Raw genomic sequence first — 16,266 nt, forward strand, 5'->3', positions numbered from 1 at the left:
ATATATATATGTATGTATATCATATGTTCCATTAATGGAATCGTTTTCAGAGAGAAACGTCAAATACTTAAAGCAAAAACGAAAATGAAAAATCAGTTTGCTTGTGTATAAAAATTAAATCTTTATTTTTTCTGTGTGTATATATATATATATATATATATATATATATATATATATATATATATATATATATATATATATATATATATATATATATATATATATATATATATATATATATATATATATATATATAAAACATAGATGTATATCTTAATCTAACGTATATATTCTTACTGAAATTGCGTAATCCTGTGAATTCTGTGTATATATTTTTTAATAATCGCTATGAAGGATGACTTTGTATTTAGTTTAAGATGAAAATGTCTTGCAAAACGCACAACTGTTCTTTTCGATGAAGAATTATATTTTTAGTTAAGAAACAAACTGTCTCAATCTTTTCTTTTGTGCGCATGGGAAAGTATTTCTTAGATGTTAACGTGGAGCAGTGGTCCTGACAAAGGGGCCAGCATAGTCGGTACAAGTAATATAAATGATATAAAAATAAATAAGTATGTAGGGAATTATAATTGTATATTTAACATGGAAAAGAACATATATTCTTTTTTATTCAAACATCGTGCTAAATGTACAAAAATATCCTTGCAAATGGGGATAGGCGACTTCCAATTTACTTTGTTTTTAAATACTTTGTTCTTGTTTCTAGGCGTACAGAATAAATATAACGAATATTTGTATTTACAAAAGGGGCAAGGAGATGTATTTTGGTACTTGTTTAGGGTGTGGTATGGCTTTTTACGTTAAAAACAATTGTATTTGCAGTTTCATTCGGTTAATAACGTAAATTAATACGAATTCGAAATATGAGTCAATAAGTCAATGTGTAGCAAACTAAATATATATATGTAGACATCAAAGCCGGTACTTGAGTCGTGTTAAGCTTCCAAGAGAAAGTGTTCTGTATATATAGCAAATGTGTATACGATTTTTTATGAAATCATGGGGCTAGGGGGTAAATACGTTGGGTTGGAAAAGTACTCGCAATTATATAGAGATAGTAAATGTTAGTATTACGAGGAGAAATGGTGATGCACAACAACCGAAGCTTGCCGCTCGTGGCACAATTCAGTACCGCAATAGCATGGATTGAAACTTATCGAACTACACGTACTCAAGCTAAGGGATGGCCTAGATCAAGATCAAAATCAAGTGCACTTTGGACATGTACATGGACAACCTGAGACTAAGGCTAAGGCTAGGGTTGTGCGGCTTAAAACTAATTTGTCATTGGTCCAGATCTCAGTTGTATTCGGCCTTGGGAAAGTAGTCGGGCACAAAGATGTGCACAATGATGCCGGTGGTCATGAGGGCAAAGTAGAAGATGACAGCTATCCACCAGAGAATGCGCTCCCAGCGACGCACCTCCAAGTTACGCAGCACCCCGATGCCCACGAGGAGGCCGGCCAGGGCTCCAGACAAATGTGCAATGTATCCAATCTGGTCATGCTGGTCAGTCAGATGCCGATACACTGACGTGCCCAGATCGGTGAAGCAGAACACGAGGAATGCAAGCAGCTGCACAATTGCATACTCCATTTCCGAGTAGTTCTGTAAATGGAAATCTAATTTTTAAAAAGGGTTTGTTTTCAGCACATTTTTTGGGACTCACCATAATGATCGTGGCAATATGGGCAGTGATCAAAGCATAGACTCCGCCCGAGGCGCCTGCCAGAAAGATGCGGGGACTGGTCAGCGAGGTGCCCATAGAGCCGGCCAGGACGCCGGCTAAGTAGACGAGCGCCACTCGCCACCAGTGATGCACCAGCTCCAGGGCGATGCCAAGGAAGATCTGTATGATCAGGTTCATCATCAGGTGCATGATGCCCACGTGCACGAACATGTAGCTGAGGAAGCGCCACGACTCATACCTCTTGTACGGATTGTAAATGAAAAGCGTCGCCGCTGGTCCATTGGTGCTCTCGCCCAGGCGCTGGTTGTGGTTGGGATCGTCCCTGTTGATACAATGCCAAATTGATTAGCAAAACAATGAACAGCAATTGATCTCAATGAACTTACTGAAAGTAAATGACATCCACCAGAAACATGATGATCTCAATAATGGAGAAAATGACCATGGTCAGTGGCGGTGGACAGATGGACATCTGCTTCTCGTACGCGCCATCTAGCTCGTCGCCCTCGAGCGGACGAGGCGGTGGCACCACATACCGACAATACCTGGTCAGCATATTGCGTATCATCCACTTGTGGTGCAGCGACATGACGTAGAACTCCTCAAAGTCCAGATGCCCATTGTTGTCCGCATCACTGCGGCGCAATATCTGCTCGGTTATGTGTGGCGGTATATCGTGGCAACGGCCACACGAAATGAGACCCTTCAGCTCGTGCACGTCGATGAGGCCATCTCGATCCGAGTCGTGCTGCAACAAGTCAATTTTCAAAAAAAAAAAAATTATTCCATGGCATGAGATATTTGAGTCTATATACATATGTATGTAGGTATATATCTAATACGCTTCTAATCTATAAAATCAGCGCTTCCAGCGATTAGCTCGGGGCACTTTTATTTACTTATAATTATCAAGTAGTGTGTGTGGTAAATTGCATTAATACATTATCAAGGTTTCCAGCCTGCTTATCGAGTCGTAATCTCGTATTAGTCAGAAAGTAAATATGTACATATATACAAATAAATTGAATGGGCTTATTAGTAGTGTTCATGAATGCTTCAAGTTTATAGAACAATGCAAAAACAAATGAGAAAGCTCTAGTCGAGACTGGTCGACTGGGAGATATCCAAGCTGATATTCTGCTCATTCTTTTATGCACACATGCATACACACGCACATGCATACACGCGATCTCCTGACTGCGCAGTTAGCAGCGACAGCGCTTTGGGCTGCGCTGCAGTGTGGGCAAGTCTCTAGGTCTACAAGTGTTTAAATTAGGTTGAAAAAACAAAATCAATTTTTCGATTATACTCGATAAAAAAGTTATCGGATGAGTTATCGAAAAAATATGATAAACTGAGTATGCATGCCAAAGCTCTCTAGCTCTTATAACTTCTGAGATCGATGCACTCAAACGGGCGGACAGACGGACAGGGCTATATCGATTCAGCTCGCCGTGCTGATCAAGAATATATATACTTTGTGAGGTCTGCCACGCCTCCTTCTGCCCGATATATTTTCACTAAACCATTATACCCTGATTTCGCATTTTCAATGGGTTCAGGGTATAAAAAGTGCGCTTCTTGGGCGTATAGCTGTTGTTACAATCATTCTACAAGCGAGTGTATAACTCGCTTTCAGCACATTTTAGGCTATAGGTACGCATGAGCTACGACTATATACATATATGTGTATTATTGATAATGATGTGCACATTTATGGAAAAGTACACTTCTCTATTATTCGAAATATATGAAGGAAATATATGAAATCAAGAGGAAATATATGAAATCAAGAGGGCATAGGCTAGATCAACCCATCATCCTAATTCACAATATACATACATGCATATATGGGCTACGTGAAGCTCTTGTCTGTCTGATACATATATGTATTTTCCAAATATCTTTTCTTTCTGAAATCTCATTTTTATTAAGATTTAGAGCATACAATTAAGGTATGCATAATATATATATGGGCATTTCTCCAGAAAGGTCAACCACAGCCAAAACAATCAAAATCAATGAAAGCATGTTCTGCATGTATAACTAATTCATCATTATCTATTATAGATCATATTTCTATTATATTATAATATAATATTATATTATAGTATAATACATCATATAAAAAATTATAAATCAAATCATAGTATCATATCACAGCAGGCGAGGTGGAAAATGGGATTACGGGAATTGTGTCAGTTTCATTTGGTAATAGTCACTCAAATTGTATGGAAAATATCTCGGAATAAATATCAAGGCATCACTGTAGCTGGGTCCTGAGCTCCGTGCTACTTTGGCCAGCAACAGGAAGTACACAAAATTACATGTGAGTTTGTGAATCAGCGAATTCCTGGCGATTGCTAAATTGCTTAAATCTATCAAAGGTTACCATAGCACCCATAGGTCCCATAGGTTCCATAGTTACCTATCCCAAGCTCTCAAATTTCCGTTGCAATATGACACAGTTTTGGCAGATGACCAAGAACATGATGGGCTGGTGGTTGGCCGAGGAGGAGGACTGCAACTGTGACTACCACGACGACGATGAGACCGAGGTGCAGGAGTCCTCGGGCGTAGGCACCATCATACTTATATACATGGCACTGGTAGGAATCTTCATTGGAGGCAACATCATTCTCAGGCAGCTGACGCAGAGCTCACCGACGTTGATCGGCCGAAAGATGCGTAAGGAACAGCAGCAGCGGCGTCGCAGCAGGCATTCAGCGAATGAGGTCAACAGAAGACCGCGAAGGAGGCTCGTGTTGGACAACTGGCACGATGCAGTGGAGCCGACTGCCGAGGAGGAGGTCCAGTTGCTGCAACTTAAAGACAAGGATCTCTACTTCGAGCTGCCCGACGACAACATCGACGACGATCACTTTGTGGAAGCCAGGGATAACTGAAGTCCAGCCTGGACGCTGTTATGCCAATACCCAAATGTCCATCAACAGCTGAGGCTCCCATTCCAATTCCGATTCACTAATCGTTTCCGAGCTCTGTTATTCCCCCACTTTTCACATCCCAAATTTTAAATAAAGGACACCATATACACCAATTCGCAAACGAAGGCCGTTTCCATTGATATACAGTTGGAAATCGATTGTGCAATTGCCGCAAATACCACATGCAACTGTTTCAGCAAATCAAACCCCAAGTGTGGTCAAAACAAGGTGCCGCAATTGGAAGATTAGGCAATGGAATGACCAAATCCGTACAACAGATTCGACAAATACGTCAAAACTGCATTCGAATCGAGGCCACAGCAAACAGCGGACAGCCGCCACTTGACTGACCAACAAACAGGGAGAGAGAAAGAGAAAGAGAGAGAGAGACAGACATCAGTCTGCTCTGTGGTTTTCGTTAAATACCCTTTTTCTAGCTAAATGTTTTAGAGCAGGCGAATAACAAATGGTATCGCAACACCTGATACATTCACGAACTTAACTTTAAAGTTTTCTCACTTGATTCAATGAATCAGTTCAACTGTTATTCGATACGCTACAGACATTGGACTTTAAACACAGAAACATAAACAAAACCTATTTTAGATCGAATAACAACAAGATCAATTTGTTTTCTCTTGGAAATCTGCAAATAATATTAACAAAGTGAAGTCAGCTACACTGTTTACTGAATCTTGTACAGTGTTTCATACGTGTTTCTTACGTCTATATTAAGTAAATTTTCAATTGTTGTTGTAGTCAGATACGCAGCGAATAGCTCCATTCCAAATATTTTTGTCGCAGAATCGCGGTATTTTTCCTCGTGAAATAACTTTAGTTCAGTTTGTTTAGATTAGGCGATTCTTTAGAAGTTCATACCATGCTAGTGGTTCCAGGGAATAAGTAACCAAAAACAGTCGGTTGTATTGTTCTAGCTGTGAACTAATAAAGCAAATTAAGTTTCATTCCATATTTATAATGAAACCGCAAAACTCTGCTTCAGACTTTTATTTATATACATATTTTGACTGATTAAATCTTGTGTTTTAAGAGTGCTCGAACGAAACAGTTATGCATAGTTGTAGTGTGAGTCTGTGGGGCATAAACTACAGACTGAATTATTATCAAACTTATTGAGTCACAAATTGAAGTTTGGGGCAGCAGCATTCAGTTAGTCTGTCAGTCAGTCAGTCAGTCAGTCAGTCAGTCAGCCAGTCATGCATTCATCTACCATGAGTGTCGCTATAAATGTGTATATGTATATACATATATATGTATGTGTGTGCATTAAAACAAGGCATTGAAATGTTTGGCATTTCGTTGGATGGGGGTTATACATTGGCCGCGCTAATAGATAAGATTGCAAACACAACATTTTGATATTGAATGGTCTTGGCTATTTCACAAAAGGCAAATACAGAGTTAGCGAGCGAAATAGAGAGAGAGAGAGAGAGAGAGAGAGAGAGAGAGAGAGAGAGAGAGAGAGAGAGAGAGAGAGAGAGAGAGAGAGAGAGAGAGAGAGAGAGAGAGAGAGAGAGAGAGGGAGAGAGAGAGAGATGAATGCAGAGAGGAAGCACAGAATGAAAGTTAAAGCAACAGTCTAGTCTGCGTATGCTAATTGATATGCCATGCTAAACACATACCAGATATACCCGATATTAACAAATGGATTCTATTCACGAACCACTACAGGCAATGGAAAAAGAAAGAGTTGAGAAGAAATCCCCACAAACGGGTTACGACAGAGCTGATGAAATGCAATTTATGTGCTGTTCTTTTTGTCTTAGCTGCCAACTGCTCTAGGGCCAATGAACGAATCAAAGGCAAACAGTGGGAGTGGGAGTGGGAGAGGGACAGATGCTGAGAGAAAGGAACAATTTCACTCGACGCCAACTAATAGCACGGAATGCTGTTGAACAGAAACCAAAACAGAAACACCGCACAAGACAAAATCAAGCAAATCAGGGGTGTTCTACTTGGGAGAGTCAGACGCGCAGATACCCTGTAAGTAGAACTATATTCACGACGTCGATCATCTGAAAGTACAGATGATGGACATGATACAACATATGTACATATATTCCATTAAATATGAGATTCAACTGCATATTTATAATGGTAAATATATTAGCATATGTATTTGGAATTTAACTTTAACTTATTTGATAATTCATAAAATTAAATTATATTTTTTGGTAAATCTAACTCTAAGAACAAGGGCAGGGCTGAATGCATATACATACGCACATACACATATACATATACTCTAACTCTAAGAACATTAGACATATCTAGAATACCAAATCAAAACGGGTATACCTGTTTAAAGTATTTGATCAGGTTGTTGTGGGAATGGGGAGCGGCACTTGACAGTGAGTAGAAAACAATAGGATATGCTAGGCAAGAAAGTGACAACAACAATATTGCGCAGGTGAGTAAGCCAAATCAACTTTTGACAGTCAAGAACGAAGCTAATACACCAACAACAGCAACAAATGACGACAGCAATTCACATACATACATACATATGTAAATAACCACATTCATACGCTCGTATGGGTACATGGGAGCACATGCGAAAGTAAAAGAACAAACTGGTATGTGTGTGTGTGTAAGTACACAGAGAACCGGTTGTTTCTGTCTACATTGTTCGTATGCGATAAGACGCTCGCTGTCGTTCTTCCTCTCTGTTAGCTGCTGTTGCTGTTGTTGCTGCCGCTGCAATGTTAAGCAAAACCAAACTGAGAAGAGCACACAACAAAATGTTAATGGCGAATTGTGCAAAAGTGTGAAATTGACTGAATGCTCTGTTTGCTGGCGTTCGCGACGTGACATTGATAAGCTGACCCCACCAGGTCCCCTTTCCAACACATCGTTTCTAGAGAAATGAATGGAGTGCAAACATTGCGCAGTCGCAGCGGCATTAACAGCAACAGTTTTAGTAGCACACCTGCATCGAAGTGTCTGTAAGTCTATGTATATGCATATACTTATGTACATATAACACATGTATATTTAAAGCGTGACAATAAGCAATTTGATTCGAGTGAGAGGGTTAGAGGTAAAGAGTGACTGGGCTGATGATTCACCAAATATTTGATACGCGCAGCTCGGTCAAACTTTCACCAAGGCCAAGGGACCGCGCACAGGCGGGCGTCTTGAACAAAACCAGGAAATTCATTCATGCATGCGCTGACAGCACCACCGGCAGAGTGAGAGAGTGAGAGAGCGGCGAGTGAACTCAGTTCTAGTTTCCTTTGCGATTGAACGCTTGGCTTACCTTTTCGAATAATTGTCGCATCTTTCTGCGATCCTCTGATTCCGGCTGCGAGTTGGAGCGATTGAGTGGCACCTCCTCCATGTCAATGGTGTCCTGACGCATCGTTGGCGGTCGTGCTGGATTTGTCGGCGATCGCCGCTCGGCCGGTATATTGGGATAGAGGCCATTTTCGACGTCTCGCTGGTGCTGCTGCTGCAACTGCTGAGCGGGCGTTTGGCTCTGCTGGCGGGACACTGACTTTACAGGCATTCTCCCTAAGTTTCACGGCGGTATAGCAGTGGATGACTAAACGACTAAAAACACGGCGTTTGTTTGTTTGTTGTCAATTGCTGCTGTTCTTAAGCTACTTCAATGTTGCGACCGGTTCGAATTCACTTAGCAATCATTTGTGCTGTCACTCATGCTTACGATAAGATTATTTTTTTGCTATAAAAAAGCAAACACTGGCGAAAACTAAATGCACTTTGATATCACACCATTAACAAAAAGCGCAAAAAAAAAAATATTAAAGAAAACCCACAACGATTGGCAGTCAACGCTAGTGCACGGACTGAGCTAACGCGTCCGCACAGTCTGCTCAGCTAAAGTAGAGTGAGTGAGAGGAGGCAAGAAAGAGATACAAGTAAATGAACTTTGTGCAGCAAAAGCGTATGCTAGCTCACAGTGCACTGTTACGAGCGACGGTCACACTGCTTGCGCAATTCTGTTAAGTGCCCAGCGATTCTGTTAGCCGCCATGGCAATAGTGTTGCGAATGCAGTTTCTGGCAACGCCTTGCCGCCAAATAAACTGAAATTTGAATATGACTTTTATTTATTGTTTGCTCGTGCTCTTTCATACATCACATGTACTAAATTGGTAGTTTTATTAATATTTTATATTTATTGGATTTTTGTTTTTCAATACGTATAAATAAAAACTTAAACAAATTTACTGCACACACATTTTTGTTTTATACCTTGCTGACTACACAAAAAAAAAATTATTATATATATTTATATATATTTTCGTTTTGTTGTTGCTGGTTTTTGTATTTTGTTTTTTTTTTTTTTCGTGTTTTAGAATCTTTGAAGTGTTCAACATTGTGTAACATAGTTTGCTAATTTATTTACTTGACGCCGTTATCTTGTTGTTTTTGTTGGTTTTCCTTAATAAAATTGTTGCACATTCAACTAATTTGTTATAAATGTATACATGTATATATCTATATGTATCACTATACATATAGATATATATTTTCATGTCTAAAATTGCGCAACTAATTCGATTTAGACCTTTAGTTCTGTTGTGTGATTTTTGTTAATTTTTTTTCTTTTATTATTATTATTATTTTTTTTTTTTCAATTTACTATTCGCATTTTAAATAATTAATTACAACATTTATTTTATTTGTATCTTTTCTTTTTTTGTTTTCTATTTATTCCATTCTGCATTTCGCTTAGCCTAATGCCTAACTGTTTCTTCAATTGTTTATATTCTTTATTTGTTTGTTAATTTTTATTTTTATAATCATTTTTTACAGTGCCTATTTAAGATGCTATTTCATAATGTATTTCATACTATTTTTTTTAGCTTGCTGGCGGAATGTTTTCTGTTTTTGTTTTAATATTCATACTTGGTATTTGTAATATTTATTTATTTTTTTATTTGTTTTATTTGGCAATGACGTTCTGATTCCTTTCTTTGTTGTTGTTGGTGTTGGTATCTATTACTATCTCTTTCTATCGCTCGCTTCATTTGCTGCTTTTCGTAGCTTGTCATTAAAAATTAATTGTTTTTGTTTTTGTTTTTGCATATAATTTATGTGTATATTTATATGTATACATACATAGGTATATGTATGCATATATATAGTTAAATAAAGTAAATAGATTACGTAATTGTAACATTTGCTTGCTTCTGCCCTTTGCACTTCCAATTCCTACCTCTCGTTCTCTCCCTTTCCTGCGCGTAGCAGGGATCTTTGTTTTCGTTCTGTTATTTTAACATATGAATGAATATTTTTGAGTTGGAGCTGGAATTCGATATCGAATTCGAACTAGAGTACAGACTGGCCCGTGTTACAATAATTGAAACTCTTATATTTCACTTTTTTTACAATTTCAATTTGCCTTTGAAATTAAGGAAGTGCTCAAAAAAAATTCTTATAATTGAAAATACATAAGAAAAAATATATAAAAAATATCGGGGCTTTTAGTGTTAAAATTGAATAACAATTTTTGTGAACATACATAAAGTAAATTAGAAAAAAAAAAAAATAATAATAAAAAAAAAATATATATATATATTTATATATATATATATGTATGTGTAAAGATATATTTGATAATTGGAATGCTTGAAAATATTTGCATTTTGGTTTTGAAATGCTTCAAATGTATTTGCAACAAACAATATACACATACATACAAACATGCATAAATAATACGAGTATATGGGAGCGGGTTAAGTACAAAAGTAAATAAGTAGTTAAATGGGCTCACTATATAGATATATAGCTGTATGTGTAAGTGCAGACACTCCACGCCCGATAATACACATAGCGAAGGGATGACTTGGCCCACTGACCCGCCAATCAGCTGATTTGCTGATTTGCTGTTTCTGCAGCTGCTTCACCTTCACATGGCTGAATTGAAAAGTATTTACAAAGCAAACGCTGACTGGCGCTGAGGTTGTGGCTGGATCTAGAGTTGGGGCAGCAGTCGCCGATGAAGACATTATGATTCGTCGCGATTGTTGTGCACCCACTGCGCGGGCACCCATTGGGGCTCGCGCTCCAGCGAATTGATCTCCGCCAACAGCTGGTGATAAGCTCGCTCCGTGTCGTTGTTGATAATGATCATGTCGAAGAGGTGACCCCAGCGCGCCTCCATGTCTCGTGCGGTGGCGATGATGTCCTTCAGCTCCTCCTCCTGCCGAAAGGTAACAGCAATGATTTAAATAATGTGATTAATCGATTTCGATCTATCGATCAACTCTATGAAGTTGATCGAAATCAGCGATAACGATAACGAAATAACGTACCTTGAACGGCTCGCCGTTGCGCAGTTTCTTCTGGCGCAGCTTGTCGAGACTGGGCGGTGCTACCAGCACCACATAGGGCTTCAGGTCGGAGGCACGCAGCAGCTTCAGGCTCTGCGGATGCAAGTTCAGCACACAAATCTTTCCACTGGCAACGACTGTGCGAATGGCCTCCAGTGATGTGCCTGCAATGGGAGAGATTACATAAGTGCATCCATACCAAATGGTGGGCGTGGCATATTTACCATAGTAGGCCTTCTCGTATTCGCCATGCTCCACGAAGCGACGCGCCAGAATGTCTGCTTCGAAGGCTTGTCGCGTGATGAAATGATAATCCACGCCGGGCACCTCGCCCTCGCGCCGGGCACGGGATGTGTCTGCACATGTGGAAGAGAGAGAGTTGAGGTTAACGGATATCGATATCGAGAGAGAGGTAGTGCAAGGGCACCGAGGGAGTTGGGTGTAAAGAAGCCAGCACTGAGCAAAGACGCATCCGCAACACGAGAAGACTGGGAACTCGACTCATTCCTGTGGTAGATCCTCTGAGACCTACACAGTCAGCAAAGAGCTGAGGCTTATACAAACGTCAAGTGGAAACCCATTCTTCCGACAGACCCGCCGTATTGCTGATGTGCTTTACTCAGTGCTTGGGTAATGCTAGCAATGCGCTGGGAATCAGTTGCGACTGCTTTACCCTTAGCTGGTTTAAGTTTCTCCTCAAGCAAATAGAAAACTGCGAGAGAGAGAGTAAGAGTAATTAAGACAGACAAAGATAGAGATAGAGATAGATATAGAGATTGAGAGAGAGGCAAAGAGGGAAAGAGAGGCACAGGCTGAGCACGCCCAAGCTGGGATAATGCGAAGCCTATCAGGGACCCATCCTCTACTTACGTGGCACTGCAGCCGAGAAACGCTCGGAGTCGGCCATCAGGCGCTGGCGTAGTTCGTGCCGGCCAATGTTGGGTGGGCCGATAAGGACAATGGGGCGCTTGTGAGTTGCGCGGGGGTAGTAGAGCGCAACCTCCTCGTAGGTGAGTATCTCCTCGGGGTCCGTTTCGTCGGGCGCTGTCGTCGCATAAAGCGGATAGCTGCGATGGCATAGGAGTTCGGTTAGAGATTGTGTTACCAATCGGTCTAGCTGTTTTGTCGACTTACCCTGCCTCGGAGCTAGCCTTCTTCTTCTTCTTGCGGCCTTTGCGAGCGCAGAGAAGCGTTGCACCCTTGCTGGTGGCACCCTCCTTGCCGCGGGAGCGCGCCAGACCCGCCTCCTCGGCAATGGCTAGCTTCATGGTCTCGCGCTGATGCTGGAAGGACTGACTAGGAATGAGGCCGGCCAGCGTTTGATCTTCCTCGCCCTCGCGGTACGCCTGCCACCAGTTGGGATCCTCGCGGGATATCACATGCAGCACATCGCCCTTCTGGAAGCTGATGCCCAGCTCCCGGCACGGTATGTACAGATCATCCTCCGGATCATAGTCGAAGTGTGCCCGCACGTGCAGCACGGCCGTATCGCGATGCGCCATCCCGCCCACGTGATGCATGCCCAGGCCGCTGCAGAGGCCGCCGCCGGGCGGCGGACTGCCGGCGGGCACAATCAAGAACGTGAGCGTGCCCTGCATGGCGCCCAACAGGGCGCACACCTCATTCACCGTCTTGCCCCGCAGCTCCTGGCCATTCACCTCCAGTATCTCGTCGCCCTCGTGCAGCAGGCCGGACTTCTCGGCGGCACCGCCGCGCACGATGCGGCCGATGACCACCGCCTCGCCCTCGTTGCGCACCGTTGCGCCCAGCGGCTCGGTGGACTTCTCGATCTGTATGATGCGTATGTTGTCGTTCTGGTCGTTCAGCGTGCCGAAGCAGGCGCTCATGCCGGGTGGCGACTCGCCGCGCACGCCCACCGCCACAGGCAGCGGCATGGCTCCGCGCTGCGCCACCGAGCTGGCCACTGGCGGCACCACTGGCGGCAGCACCGCCATAGCCGCTCTGCTGCTCGCTGCGGCCGTGCCCGCTGCCTTGGCTCCAGCCACGGGACTGCTGTGGCCGCTCAGCGTGGTGGCCGTCGCCGTGGGCGTCTGTGAGGGCGTCGGCGTCGGCATGGGCGTTGGCATGGGCGAGGGCGACGCGTCCGTATGGCTGGCAATGCGATCGTGCGCCAACAGCAGGCCCTCCATCTCGTGGCTGGTCAGCAGATTGCCCAGCTCAATGGCCGACGCCGTATTCGACTGCGTCAGCAGCTCCACAATCTCCTTCTGCAAGCCCAGCGCCCCGGAGTGCACCGGCCCGGCCACCCGCGGGCGCCTGCGCTGCAGCACCGCGCTCCTGGCGGCCAGCACATGGGCCACACTGGCGGTGGCCAGGACATTATGCGCCGCCGACACTCGGCCCGCCAGGTTGCTCAGCCCGCTCTTCGCCAGCTGGCTCTGCAGACGCGTCAGTGCCGCGATCAGCTCCCCGTAGCCTGCAAACAGAGTTGCGACACATTAGATAAGTTCATCCTAGTGCAAATAGAGGCTACGTCGCTTTCCTAATATGAGCCGCAAAATGGGTCTTATTATTCAAGAATATACTATATACAATATATATCTATATATAATTATGTATCTTGAATTCAAATTAGTTTTCAATTATACCACAGGCTATATGTGACTAAAAACTGTCTATGCTCAGAGTTCTATGAATGGATTATTTTCCGAATGCAAGCCAAGTACCAAACGAATTGTGTTCGTTAACCGAGGGTCCACTGTATGCGTTTTTCACTCAATTTCTATATTTGGAGGCCTCTTTTAAAACTCAATTAGTGTTCCCTAGAGCCTTAAGTATCCGTTTTCTACACAATTTGTATATGCTGCGGCCATATTTTGAAGAATGGATTGGTTTCTCAAGTCATGATATGACAATGTACTATGGGGTAATAATAATAATAATATCGTGTTTGAAAGAACCTAATTTTAATTCATGAATTTATATGACTTTAGAAATGAATTGGTTCTGTAATATATGGCTATATCAGCAATAGATGTGCTACTCCATATTCATTCTATAAGGTTGAGTTAGGAGCAGGAGGGCATTTTGAGCATGTATCTAATTTATAGTGTATCGGTCGGATTGATGTTGATCAGTAATTTAATATACGGGTTTACCAACACATGCATATCAAAGAACAGTCATAAGACTCATTTGCCAGATAACAGGTTATATAATTTGGACAATCCGAATTGAATTCCTTCAAGAATATCTGAACATAATATCGATAGTTTTCATTAGAGAGTATGCAGCTTACACAGAGTCGTCTGTCGTGCCAGCATATTGCGATATCTAGTCCATAGTTTATCGGTCAAAGCGATGGTGATTAATAAATTAATACTCTGATTCTGTAACACCCAAATGAAAGCAGCCTCATTTGATAATAGAATATATAAATTTGGCTTCATCGAAGCTTTGTGTCAAAATTTGACAACCAATTTGACTAGCTGTTGGAGAAAGCGAATTGAATTGCTCCAAGAATATCTGAACATAACATCGAAAGTTTTCGTTAGATAGAATGCTGCTGAGACACACAATCGTGTCTGACGTCCCTGCTATAAATGTATCCACTGACAACAGGATAAAGTCTGACAGCTGCTCGTTGGCCTTTGAGCCCCCATAGTCCATGCAGCTTTTGGCACTTACCATCGATGTGCTCCGCTGGCATTAGGTCCTCATCCGGCAGATATGCCTCGTTCTCGACGCCAGCAATTGTTGTTGCTGCTGTAGTCGCATGCTGCTGCTGCGCGAGCGCCTTCCCGGCCGTGGGCGTGGCTGTGGCCGTATCCTGAAGCGCCTTGAGCTTGCGTGAGCCACGCAAGCTGTTGCGTAGAAACTCATTCTGCTGGGCGATGCGCTCCTCCTCCTCGCGTCGACGTCGCAATTGCTCCTGCAAGAAACAAAGTGAACGAGTGCATGTGAGAGAGAGACAGAGACAGAGCGAGGCAGCGAGGGAGAGAGGAAGGGTTTCTTTGTGGTCAGTTGAACTTTGAGGCTTCAGCTGGCGCACTTAATCCGCTTTCGCGCACCAGCTTTATGCTAATTGAATTAGCAGCCTTTGCGAAGACCGATGATGATGAGAAGGAGGAAAAACGCAGAGTGTATCGACTGCAGACATACCCTGTAAAATTCCATGCATGCATGCATCAAATTCTTGCCACCTGCCACAAGCTCTGCGTGACATGCCACAAGTGCCCCAAAAACCCATCGACCACAAGAGCGCAACGAGGAAGGGGTTGGCCATAAGGGGGCGTGGTCGGATGGAGGACGCAGTGCGTGAGGCAGTGGCAAATGCTTAAAGAAGCGCCGCAAGTGCTCGGCTCGCATTAGGTCAATGGGCAAGCAATGCGACTATCCCTAACAATGCATGTCAAACTGTGGAGTAATAGCACGATAAAAAAGGTCTAGTGAGAGGGTGAGAGAGAGAAAGAGAAAGAGAGAGAGAGAGAGAGAGGGAGACAGCTGAACATCATTTAATAACTTGAGATTTCGAGTAGTATCTCTAGGTAGATATACGAACGGAGGTATGCGAATATGCTTGGTACATGTACATATGTATGTATTCCCAGTTTCTCGTCTATTTCACTATACTCCATTTGCATTGCATCAGCAGGGTATACATTTCTTTAGGTACTAGAATATATGCTTTGATTAAGTCTTTGGTGAGAAAAGTTGTACAGTTCCGCCAGCATCCGTGGACTGTAACGCCCCAGAGTGCAGCATTTTTGTATAGCTAACTAAGAATTATAATTAAATCTTTAAAAGTTCTGAGTCATTGAGCAATCTAAGTGTTAGATTTTTAAAATTATAATAACATAACATAAACATGTCTATTCCATACATATATTTGCTAGCTGAACAAATTGAAATATATGTATGTAAAATTTATCATATAATGATATCAGATTTGTGTGACGAGCTGGGGAACTGAAACTCTATCAATAAGAAGCAAATACAAAGTTGCAAGCAAACGCGTGTCCAAGTTGAGATTTTGGGTTCCGCTTCAAGACTTTAGCAAATCAGAGAGAAAGAGAAATAGAGAGAGAGAGGGAGATGGGGAGCGAGAGTGGCGGAGATAATAAATCTGGCCAAAATCTCAGCTGGGACCTTGCTGCCAATTTTCTCACACATTTGTCTTCAAGAAGAAAAAAAAAATGAAACAAAAGGAAAAAACTTAATTGAATAACAACAAAAGACGACGTTCAAAAGGCACACAAACAAAACTAAAGAGAAAGAAAGATAGATGGAGAGGGAGAGGGAGAGAGAAAGAGCAAGAAAAACAAAGAG

The 16,266-nt window shown here is 42.4% G+C and overlaps 3 protein-coding genes across 12 annotated transcripts in view; 1 reads left to right on the plus strand and 2 right to left on the minus strand.

Annotated features, from left to right (window-relative positions):
• Positions 1-406: 406 nt before the first annotated feature.
• Positions 407-8,534, minus strand: LOC6586189 (protein rhomboid). The gene is made up of 4 exons (XM_002011776.4): positions 7,937-8,534; positions 2,098-2,459; positions 1,691-2,033; positions 407-1,629 (listed from the first exon to the last, which is right to left on the minus strand). Exons 1-4 carry the CDS (start codon positions 8,183-8,185, stop codon positions 1,321-1,323), a joined length of 1,263 nt encoding a protein of 420 aa, XP_002011812.1. The 5' UTR covers positions 8,186-8,534; the 3' UTR covers positions 407-1,320.
• Positions 3,877-4,777, plus strand: LOC6586190. 2 transcript variants are annotated; one of them, XM_002011777.4, is made up of 2 exons: positions 3,877-4,040; positions 4,109-4,777. In XM_002011777.4, the coding sequence occupies exon 2, from the start codon at positions 4,171-4,173 to the stop codon at positions 4,615-4,617; it is 447 nt and encodes a 148-aa protein (XP_002011813.1). In that variant the 5' UTR covers positions 3,877-4,040; positions 4,109-4,170; the 3' UTR covers positions 4,618-4,777. The 2 variants fall into 2 exon arrangements, with proteins under 2 accessions (XP_002011813.1, XP_015015952.1); XM_015160466.3 differs by having other exon boundaries at positions 3,878-4,040; positions 4,099-4,777.
• A 474-nt stretch (positions 8,535-9,008) lies between the features above and the next one.
• LOC6586192 (protein PALS1) overlaps positions 9,009-16,266 on the minus strand; it is an 85,688-nt gene continuing 78,430 nt past the window's right edge. For all 9 annotated transcript variants that reach the window (XM_044011590.1, XM_044011592.1, XM_032733166.2 and 6 more), the window contains 6 exons: positions 14,626-14,869; positions 12,112-13,414; positions 11,848-12,044; positions 11,202-11,333; positions 10,960-11,141; positions 9,009-10,847 (listed from right to left, as the gene is read on the minus strand). In XM_044011590.1, the coding sequence (XP_043867525.1) occupies positions 10,653-10,847; positions 10,960-11,141; positions 11,202-11,333; positions 11,848-12,044; positions 12,112-13,414; positions 14,626-14,869 (2,253 nt within the window). In that variant the 3' untranslated portion in view covers positions 9,009-10,652. The remainder of the gene's footprint in view (positions 10,848-10,959; positions 11,142-11,201; positions 11,334-11,847; positions 12,045-12,111; positions 13,415-14,625; positions 14,870-16,266) is intronic.

This window comes from Drosophila mojavensis, unplaced genomic scaffold (genome assembly GCF_018153725.1).
Source record: "Drosophila mojavensis isolate 15081-1352.22 unplaced genomic scaffold, ASM1815372v1 contig_136, whole genome shotgun sequence".
Classification (NCBI taxonomy): domain Eukaryota; kingdom Metazoa; phylum Arthropoda; class Insecta; order Diptera; family Drosophilidae; genus Drosophila; species Drosophila mojavensis.